The 11,351-nt window shown below is 37.3% G+C and overlaps 1 protein-coding gene across 1 annotated transcript in view; it reads right to left on the bottom strand.

Moving 5' to 3' along the window:
- The window catches only part of LOC109391442 (dynein heavy chain 14, axonemal-like), a 23,025-nt gene extending 14,481 nt beyond the window's left edge, over nt 1-8,544 (bottom strand). The window contains exons 1-3 of the mRNA XM_019659013.1: nt 8,402-8,544; nt 5,707-5,809; nt 1,074-1,301 (exon numbers count right to left, since the gene is read on the bottom strand). Of these exons, the coding sequence (XP_019514558.1) occupies nt 1,074-1,301; nt 5,707-5,809; nt 8,402-8,544 (474 nt within the window). The remainder of the gene's footprint in view (nt 1-1,073; nt 1,302-5,706; nt 5,810-8,401) is intronic.
- Nucleotides 8,545-11,351: the final 2,807 nt, after the last annotated feature.

Genomic DNA, 11,351 nt, shown 5'->3' with positions numbered 1-11,351 from the left:
TGCCTCGCCTGGGAAGAGCTCAATGATGGTGCCAAATTGGGCCAGTGAAGCAACGTCCTCCACAACTAGACTGAAGAACAAAGACAGCAACTTGTCTGTTTCCCTTCCCCCAATTCCCCAATAAAAATCTTAAAAAAAAAAAAAAATTTCCATTTCTTCTTGAGTCAATTTGATAATTCACATTTTTCTGGGACATCATCAGCTTTATCTAGATTTTCAAATTTTATTTGTCTTATTAAAACTAATTTTTGGATTTATTTTTTCTTCCTACAATTTATTTGTATATTATTTCATTAATATTAAAATTATATTTATTATTTCTTTTAGTTCCTTTTGTTTTTTTCCTAATTTCTTAAGATGAATATTCATTTCCTGTATTTCTTCTGTAACAATGAAAGTATTTAAGGCCAATGAAAGTGTTTTGGGAACGAAGTAGTCTCACTTTCATTGTGTTTGAGATATTTTATGATTTCCCTTTTAGTATCCTTTTTGATAAAAGGGTTATCTAGAGGTATGTTTCTTAATTTCCAACTTAAGATTTTTTTGGGTCAAATTTTTATTACTTATGAAATTACAATCAGAGAATGTGGCCCATAAAATCACTAAAGATTTTTCTTTGTGGCCATGATCATGACAGTTTTGTAACAGTTCCTCGGATATATGAAAAAAATATGTACTTTCTACTGGAGGGATGTTTGGTTCTATACACATCATTTAATCAAGTTTGTTGATTCACCTATAACTAGTCTGCCTCTTATAATGCCCTTTAAAGCAGGTACTGACATTTGCCCTCCTCTCCCCCACTGCCTTTTTTGGCCAAGGAAACAGACCCAGACAGGTGAATTCGCTTACCCAATAGACTGTACAACTCTAAGTACTGGAGCTGTAATTTGATTACAGAAAAGCTGGCTTCAAAGTCCTTGCTTTTAAACACAAGCCTTTTCTGCCCAGTTACAGAGTTCATTTTCAAACCACCATGAAAAACATTATTTGTGTAGACAAATAGACTTCTGGCTTGTATTGTATTGTTATTTATTTGTTGTTACTGTTTATTTTGAAGATACTACACTTACCTCTAGGTCTGAAGAATGAAATTCATAATCAATATTCCAGCCCAATACTCCATATGTTTTTCTTTCATTGATCAGCGCATTGAAAAAACATAAGTTGAATAGAAGTTTTTTCCACCATGGTCCACAGTCAGTTTTTTCAAATATTTCTTCTGTTACCACTCCACACCCACTGTATCCAAACGTCTGGAGTAAATTATTTTTCAGTCCCGGGGGGTTTTCCACTGCAATCTTTAAAACAGATTTTCAAGACGTGAGTGAAAACATCATGTGAGGACAGATAAAGGCACTAGGACTAGAAGGGGCCCTTTTTTTGTATAGCGCTGATAAAAGAACTAGCAAAGAATGTAACTGTTTTCAAGAGTCAGTGGCAAATCAAAAATCTTGTGTCATTCTTTTCTCATTTGAGAACTTCTGGGAAAGGACTGTACCTGATTTCCTGTTGTTCCAACACATATCTGAAAATGAGAAGTATACCCCTGTCATTAAAAGGCCTCTTGTTTGCTCTCAGTATAGAGTTCTGGAAGAATGGCACTTGAGGAAACTTAACAATGAAGAGTTACTGTAGTCTCAACTCTCAATGGCAGGTAAGTGGCTGTAACAGAATTGGGGCTGCGTGGGCTCAGCCAGGCAGCAGACACAGGGGGGCCAAATCAGGAAAGGAAAACAATTAATGTGCATTTCTAAATGGCTTTGCTTTCATTACACATCCCTTTGGTTGACTTTTTTTTATTTCTTATTGGTTTATGTATTTATTTTTATTAATTAATTAATTTTTTTATTGTTAGTTTCAGGTGTACAGAACATTGCAATAGTTATCCTTTTCACCCTTCGCACAGAAACCCCCCTCCCCTATCTACTGCCCTCCCACCCCGATATCATGCTTATCTAGTACAATTCCATTGACTCCATTCCCACGCTCTACTCTATGTCCCATGACTATATGTATATATAATTATAGTTGACATACATTATTATTCAACATCAGCTTCAGAAATAACTAGGATAATTGAAGTGAGGAGGGACAGACGGTGACGTGAGGAGGGGATCAATTGGAGGGCTTTTGTGAGAGTGTGGCTGTTCAGTCTGAAAAGGTGAGGGTCTAAAATGTTCCCTTATGCACACAATTTACATACAAATACATACATGTATGCATATGTGTGTATATACGCGTGTGTATAATATATATAAATTGTGTGGATATACATACATGACATGTGTAAATGTGTGGATAGGTATGCATGATATATGGATGTGTGTCCACAAACAAGGGGTTTCTGGGTCAGGGAGCAGGCTGATTATTTATTTACAGAGCAGCTCTAGTTCCTCACAGGGTGACACAGTGGGAGATGGATGTACCCTGTGTGTATAGTAAGAGGGCCTCTGATGATGAAATTTGGAGCTTACACAGAATGGCTGGCATAGCAGCCCTCCCTTCCTTCCTGAGACAGGGAAGGAGAGAGACTTTTGCTCTGGAATGTAAACATATCCTCCCTGGGGACAGAGAAAGGGGTCTCTAGATTTTCACAACTCCTGGAGTGGAAGCAAATGGCTCTGAGTTTTATGACCTTTAGAATGTGAGCAAGTGGCTGTGAAAGGTGCCTGGTAGAGGCGATATTCTCTACCTGCCAAGGCGTGTTTGACTTTTAAGTATCTTTATATGCAGGCTGCCAGCAATCATAGCTCGGAAAGCCCTGACTATGCAGAAAAGAGAAAATATTCCCAGAGCACTGTTTCCTGGCTGTTAGGACTGATGTTTCTGAGAACTGTTCAGGTCTCTCAAACTAAATATCTGCTCACCTCCATAAGGGCAGATAGAGAAGGGAAGGAGAGAGGAAAAGGGAGGGAGAAAATGTGTGTGTACAATCAATAATGCCTTGGGAAGCAAGTTACTAATATCTGAGAGGAAATTTGATTTTGTTCAATTTCAAAAGCAGTTTCATGCCATGTCCAAGGTTTTCCTTCCTTCCTTCCTTCCTTTTTTTTTTTTTTTAAGGGATGATAATGTTTGGGTCATTTTTGTAAGGAAGTGATTTACTCACTCTGGCAGTTGCTTCTGTTAAAACTCTGAACTGATTGTTTTCTGGGGGGTGGAGTGGTATAGTACTTTTTATTTAATTAACTCCATGTACCCATTATTCACCTCGGACAATGGTCAATATTGCAAAATCCTGTTGAACTTGTTGAGTATTAAAAAAGAAAAGCTGTAGCCAACCCGTGAGAGCTCTGTAACAACCCTGAGTGTATGATTTTAGCTGTCTGTTCTGCCGTCTTTCATGTCTCTGCTGAGGCTTTTCCTGCCTCTCTGCTGCCACGCTACAGCCTACATCCCATAATGGAAACACCTGCTCCCACTTCTCATGCCTTCACTGGTAAGAAGTTGGACATATACTGTTAAAATGCCTTTCTTATACAATTCATACATGCTTGTTGTAAGCATTTTAGAAAAACAGATAAAAATATAATAGAAAAAACAGAAAACAAAATACTAAAAAATATAACAATATAAAATGTTTTTAAAATATTCAAAAATCACTAATAACATGCCACCTAGAGGTAACTACAAATAACATCTGGTTATATTTGTTGCTATAGAATGCTTTTCCTCTTTTTCTTTTATAAAATTTACATTATATGTCCTGCTTTGCATTTTGCTTTTTGCCATAGTCATTTCATGTTCTCATTTTTTTTTTTTTTTTTTTTTTTAGCTGAGCCATCCTGCTACTTGTTGGCAGCTCAGCAGCTGCTCAGCTTGGGCTGGACTCGAACCGCTGTTGCTCAGAGCTCAAACTCTTGAGCGAGCTCTTAACTAACTGAGCCACTCGGCCGGCCCATGTTCTCATATTTTTAAATATTCCTTTAGAATTTTATTTTCAGTGGCAGCATACTGTTTCATCATATAAATATAGCATAATTTATTTGGTCTTTTCCTAGAACTGAGTCATCTGATCAAACTGTATGAAACTTTAAGAGACCATTTATACATAGAGGGTGTCAAAAAAATGTATACACATTTTAAGAAAGGAAAAAACTATTAAAATTACACTGATGGTAACCACTTTGAGCACCTCTTGTAATTGCAAAAGTCAAACATGACTTGTATTCCTCTTGTTATTGGTACATATTATTACAATTTTAATACAGTGTTTTTCCTTTCTTAAAATGTGTATACCTTTTTTTGGCACCCTCTGTATATTGCAGAATTACCTTGCTTACTGGATTAATATCTTTCTGATATTACCTTATAAACAGTATGTGAGAGTGGTTATTTCATAATACCCTTAACAATCACTAATTATATCATAACAATTTTAAATCTTTGCCAATTTGATGGGCTATCAAAGGTATCTCATTGTTTTTATTTGCATTTCTTTGATATCTAGAGGCTAAAATTTTATTTTTCCATATATCTATTGACCTTTTGTGTCCTTTACCCATTTTTACGGGGTGTTAAGTGTTTTCCTTTATTATTTGTAGCTGCTCTTATTTATATATTAAGAAAATTAACATCTCTAGCTGTACAGACTATGGTATACGAAAAATCCCACAAAGTTTTATGTATGTATTAATTTGCAACCATGTTAAAAATGCTTACACTGATGGAGACTTAACGTTGAGTTAGAGCAATGGACCGCCTTAAGATGAAATGCTCCTTGAAGCTCTACCTCTGTCCCTCCCTGCCACCTTTCATTCCCCCCTCCCAGTACCTCAGTACCTCCACCTCCCAAATCCCCCACTCCTGGCCAAAGATAAAATGTTGTCTGAGAGCACCACATGCCGGACCCTGGGAAGGAAAGGGAATATCATGAGTCTCAGACTAAAAATTGTGGATTTCTGCACACCACGTTCTCCAGGGTCAGGGTTGCTGAGAGGAGGCTCAGTGCTGTCGGCTTGGGTAAATATACGCAGGAAGCTGGGAGGGGCTGGGGAGCACTGCAACAGGGAGAAGTCGCTTTCTTTCCCAAGAGTGAACTTGATTTAGTCTCAGACTGGGTTGTGACTCTACCAGGAAAGTACCCATCCACCTGATCTCTGTCCTCACCCGATTCTGGTAAACGTGGAGACGTGCCTGTGCTCATGTATCTGGGCACAGCATCCTGCCTTTGGCCAGTTTTCTCTGCTATTAGGACTCCATCTTTTGGTTACAAATAACTGGATACTTATTTGTAACAGAATTGATCAAGTCTTAGTATTTATTCCAACTCAATGATGGAGATGAGTAGGAGTCACAGATAATCCTCAATTAGGCTTTTTTTGTCAATAGTTTCAACCTGCTTTCTGCCAGACCCTTTCCAGAGAATTACTAATGAACCGTGAAATATGAGGAGCAGCAGAGATAGGAAAAAGGTAGAGAAGCAGAGGGCAAGAAAAGGACACAACTTCTATATTCTGGTTTATAACAGTTAGAAGTCTAAGCATCCTTGTTTGAAAACACGAACATCAGAACTGTGAATCATTTGAAAGGAGGGATCTTATCTGTCACTTCAGCATCCTTCCTGATCCACAGTATAGGGCCGAGCATGGAGCAGAAATTTAGGATTCTAGAATTAGCATACACTTCTTAATTATGAAAGCAAGATACTTTACATTCAGTGTTCCTCAGTCAGTATTACAATCTGCTATACTTTGTCCTTACCTTTAAACTCTTTTGAAGAAGAGGAATTGGGAAAGAACTGTTTGATTCTGAGCTTAACCATAGCCTAAACTCAGGGTCTACTGTCACATCTGGATTATTAAATCTGCAAAGGAAAAAATTTATATATTGATTTGAAAAAGTTAAGCGAAACCAACATGTTCTAAAAATCATAGTACTTCAATGTTTTAGGTGACATTAGAAATCATTTTAATAATCAAAGGTTTTATTAGACCACCCTAAGAATTTTCATGTTGCTCAAGAATTTGCATAAGACCCACTAATTCCCATTTTTAAAAAGTAGTTTTTCCTCCCATAAGTACAAAAGTGATATATACTCACTGCAAAAAACCTGGAAAAAATTACGAATTAAGAACTAAATGAGGAGTTCCACGGGTCAAACCTGGGACAATTGAACATCAAAATAAAGGATGATAGATTATAATCCATTGAATAAAACAGGAATCCATTATATCAGTTCATACTGATATAAACAAATTAATAAATAAATGGGGGAGAAGGAAAAATCTTTTCCTTATAGAACATCATGTAACAAATTTGGAAGGAATTGTGGAATTTAAAAGTCACCATTGATAAGTAAAATAGTAACAACTCAGTAGAAAATTACCAATGGATGTTAAAATTAGTGAGCAAAAGTTTGAGATGTATATACAGCCTGAAAGTCCCAACAGGCGGCAGATACCACTTTCATCAAATGATCGCAGTTAATATCACCAGTAATGAGATGGGCTGGCCTCATGTGCCTCTTGACACAACATCACTTCTGTAGCATTCCTGCAAAACTGCATAACCTTAGTCTAACCATGAGAAAACAGCAGACAAACCCAAATTGAAGGATGCTTCACAAAATAACTGGCTTGTCTTTTTAAAAAGGTCAAAGTTATGAAAGATAAAGACAGACTTGGGCAACTATTCTAGATTAAAGTGGCTTTAAGAGACATAACAACTAATTGCAATAAGAAATCCTGAACTGGAACCTGGACCAGAACTTTTTTCTTTCTGTTGCAAATACACGATATCACAGGGACAATAAGCCAGATGTGACTAAGTTTGGTTGATTAGATTATCAAAAAACACACTGAAGTATTTAGGAGTCAAGTGGCATCATGTCTGCAACTTACTTTCAAATCAGAAAAAAAAATTACATATGGAGGACATGATAGGGCAAATGTTAATCGGAAAATAGAAGTAAAGGTTATAGGGGAGTTTTTGTATCATTATTGCAACTTTTCTGCAAGTCTGAAATTATTTTTTTTAATTTATAAAACAAACCAAAGCAAAAAACAAACAAACCACACCCTAAACACACAATTAAACAGAAAAACAAAAATAACCTGAAATTTCATGAAGTATAGTTTTCTTCTCTCTCCTCTTAAAAATATACTGTACAGTCTGTTTGTAGCCTATTTTTTCTCTTAGCAGTATATTGTGAACTTATTTAATTCCTAAATTTCAGAAAAACTTTTTTTTAACATTTTTCTCTCCCACTGTAGGGTGACAGTCTTAAATACTTAAAGGCTTTATTTGATAAAGAAGTATGAATTTATGATCATATACTCTGATTATATAGAATGTTTTTTACATATCACTAATTGCTATTATTAAGCCTTTGAAATTCTGTTCTGAAGAACATTTCTGTAATATTTTTTAGTGATACATTGCTATTTGCCATTCTATTGTTTCTCTCCATCTTAATACACTTTTTGAAGGCTGATACAATCAATGTCTGGTCCATGCTGTCTCCTTACTCTCTAATGATTCTTGGCAAATAGTAGGTACCCTATAAATATTTTTGAATAAATAATGAGTGAAAGACCTGGTCGAAATTATTGTGTCATCTTTCAAAGTTTACATCTATTGAAATCATATAATGAGGAAATCTTTGTCTTCTGAGTCTTCTAACTGATGAAATAAATGTGGAAAAGAGAAATTATGAAATAATTTTTGAACTGCTAAAAAAGTAACAGTTGGGAGCAGAATGAATGATATTAGCAAAGTATTTAGAGATTTGAGTCAGTTGCATTTATGGATGTCTCATTAGTTGCAAACCAAAGGGGAGAAAAGGAACGACTCACGCTACCATGATGGGGATGTCACCCCTCACATTGCTCAATCTTCACTCAAAGTTATAGCTGTTAATTTCCAAACATTTTCATTGCAAAGAAGAAGGCTGAACCTGTGGAAATTTCTGCCTGAGTGAGCAAGAGCTTTGGGAGATACAACCTAAAAAAGTGGGTTGAGCTAGAGAAAGTCAGAATAAGTACTAAACATAGGCCATAAATAAATCATCACTAAAAGTATGAATATGAAGTATTATATTCTGCTTGGAATCACATAGAATATTAAAAACTATGTTACAGAGCTATACACGTATATTCAGTGTATGGATGCATGCATATCTACTGAGAGTGACAGTGTGAGAAGGAAGGTGATAGACAAGATGGAAAGTAAAAACTAAAGAGGCATTTTTTTCTAATAAAAACTGAAATATTTTTAGAGTAGTTTTCAAGTTCGTAGAAGAAAAGAACCCACATAAGACAGCTTAAGTTTTCTCTGAGTTGCCCAACACATTATTTGATCACTGTTTAAAGTACGGTACATGTTGCCATTTCTTGCGTTACACTTCATTGTTTTGATAATTAATCTGATCCCTTACAAGTAAATGTGAAACTCTTACGATTGTACAATAGTGCAAAGCCTTGGCATGAAGGATGCTGCACGATGGCAGTTCTGGAGGACGACCCACTGTTCTGGTCTGGTCAGCGCCTTCACAATGAGGTCTTCTGCCTTAGCTTCCCGGCCAAGGCCCAGGGAAATCATGGTCACGTGATGTGTTGTTCCTTTTAACTCTTGTGCAAATTTGAGAACAGCATTGGTGATATCAATCCCTGTATAACAGTGTGGAGAGGTACATACAATTGTAAATTCATCTAATTCCCTCTTAAAAAATACAATCTAGCATTTATTGAGTGGTGGTTGGAGAAGATATAGATATAGTGGAAAAACTACAGTATTTGAAATTAGTACAGTATTTGAAATTAGAGTTCAAATTTTGACTCTGCCACTTACTAACTGGGTAACACCTAGGTTTTCTAATATACAGGGATGATAATATCTACCTACAGCGGCAACTGCTGGTTATCTATTTCAATACCATTTGTCCCTTCCTCCACTATAGCTGAACCCAATGTTACTTGAGATGGCTGTGTACCCAGGCAAAATACTTTGTTTTTAGCTTCTCTTGCAGCTAAGTATTGGCATCTAAGTTTTGTGAATAGGCTTTGGCAGCAATGGCTGTTACACAGTTGTGTAATTGTTCTTTGCCTCCATTCTGTTGTTTGGAACACGGATGTGAAGGCTAGAGCCCTAGCTGCCATCTTGGGCTGAGTATTCAAGAAATGGGCAGCACCTATTATGAGTGTGTCAGGCACATAGCCAGTTCCTTTGCATAGAAATAGTTTTAGATGAGAAAGCCTCCACACGAGGCATTTTGGATGAGATTTTTGCCCAATAGGATCAAAGTTTGAAAATGGTCAATTCTAAAGACGTATTTGATTTGGAGGTGAGGAAGAACAGGAGATACATGAGGAAAATATTTTGCTTAGGGTCTGTAGACCAAAGATAAGAAAAAGGAAAAGCATTTGGAGTTTTGAGGAATACAAGGGCTGGATTAGCAGGACCATATGTTTATTTTATAACGTATATATTTTTTTCATGAGTTGATGTGAACTAAAAGTTAATAAAGGGAAATCCCAACTTTGTAACCAATAATAGGTATTTGGGAGGTATTTTCTGTACAGAAAACTAGCGTGGATAAATATTTCCGTATTTGTGAGTCGGGCAATCTTATGTCTCTCTTTGTTCATTTACATTTTTAGAAAGATTCATTCTTGGGCCGGCCTAGTGGCACGATGGTTAAGACCTGGCTTGGGACTCCAGAGGCCCCGGTTCGGATCCCACATATGAGGGCCAGTGACACTGCCCTCTACAGCTAAGATGCTGAACAACAGCTCAACCTGGAGCTGGGCTGCTGTGAGTCACCGGCGACAGCGTAGGCTGCAGCCCCTGTGGCAGTGGGTTGCCATGGGCCACCGTGTGTAGCCAGCAGCCAGCATGAGCGGCCAGCAGCCAGCGTGAGCGGCCAGCAGCCAGCATGAGCGGCCATCCAGAAGCCGGCGACTGATCTGCCTCGCCCAGGAAGAGCACAATGATGGTGCCAACTTGGGCCAGTGAAGCAACGTCCTCCACAACTAGACTGAAGAACAAAAGGACAGCAACTTGTCTGTTCCCCTTCCCCCAATTCCCCAGCACTGTTCCCATCCCCCAATTCCCCAATAAAAATCTTAAAAAAAAAAAAAGATTCATTCTTAATATACTTCAAAATTTAAATGTTTCTTCCCCAAATATTTAAATAAGAATGGGAAAGTATTTTAAACATGAAATAACCTGACGTAGGACCTAGTTGTCGACATCTTTTGACAAACATTGATTCACCATCTTAACTGCTTACAGGTAGCTCACCGTGGGTGTGAATAAGTATCAGTGGGGTTCTGGCACTGGATTCTTTATATGGTTCTTTCCAAGTAGTTCCAGTTCTGTGAATATATTCACTTCCTATTTTTTCAGTTATGAACTTACTCACTGAATTATTTAAACTTTCTGGTCTAAGAATTTTTATCTAAAAAAGAAAACATGGAAGATAAAGTAACTTTAAAAACCACCCGAAGGGAAATCCACTATGATAAAAAACAAACAAACAAAGATGTTTTCATTATTTAGGTTGTCAGTCTGAGTGTTATGGTATTTCTGGGTAAGTTTAATGGGAGAGAGTCTATGTGTGGTGGGGAAACTGCCATTACTGATCACAACTTGGATCTTTACATCTAAAAGCAAGATCTCAGTCAGAGTGTGAAAGAGATAGAGGCACAAGGTGGCCCTGGCATCTAGGAAGGGCCACATGTGGAACAGGGTATCAATCTATCCACAGTTACCAGGTGGATAACATAAACCAGAGAAGTGGGTTAGATAGAAGAAAAACAATTGTCTTGTATAAGAAAAACAAAGATGCAAATATGATGTTAAGTGGCAACAAGCATTCAACTTCAGTGTCAGGAAGTAATTGGGAGGTGGTGATGATAGTGGTGAACTGGTCCAAAGTGGCCGACATGGCTCAGCCCCAGCTATTGCTACTGAGGATTGCAGGCCCAGTATTGCCTGATTGTCTACATTTTTAATAGAAACTAGATTTTCATGTGCAATCTCACAACTTGCAAAGTTTGGCTCAAAAACAACCACCACCACCAACCAACCAACCAAGCAAAAAACTTGTATACCAATGTTCATAGCAGTACTATTCACAATAGCCAAAAGGTGGAAGCAACCCAAATGTCCATGAACAGATGAATGGATAAACCAAAATAAGGTATAGCCATATAATGGGATATTATTCAGCCTTAAAAAAGAAGAAAATTCTGATACATGGTACAACATACATGAACTTTGAAAACATTATTCTAAGTGAAATAAGCCAGGCACAAAAGGTAAATATTGCACGATTCCAGTTATCCAGTACCTAGAACAGATAAATTCAGAGAGACAGAAAATAGACTGGTGGTTGCCAGGGTCTA

This window comes from Hipposideros armiger, unplaced genomic scaffold, assembly GCF_001890085.2.
Source record: "Hipposideros armiger isolate ML-2016 unplaced genomic scaffold, ASM189008v1 scaffold_293, whole genome shotgun sequence".
NCBI classification, from domain to species: domain Eukaryota; kingdom Metazoa; phylum Chordata; class Mammalia; order Chiroptera; family Hipposideridae; genus Hipposideros; species Hipposideros armiger.
This window is presented reverse-complemented; position numbering and strand designations above follow the sequence as displayed.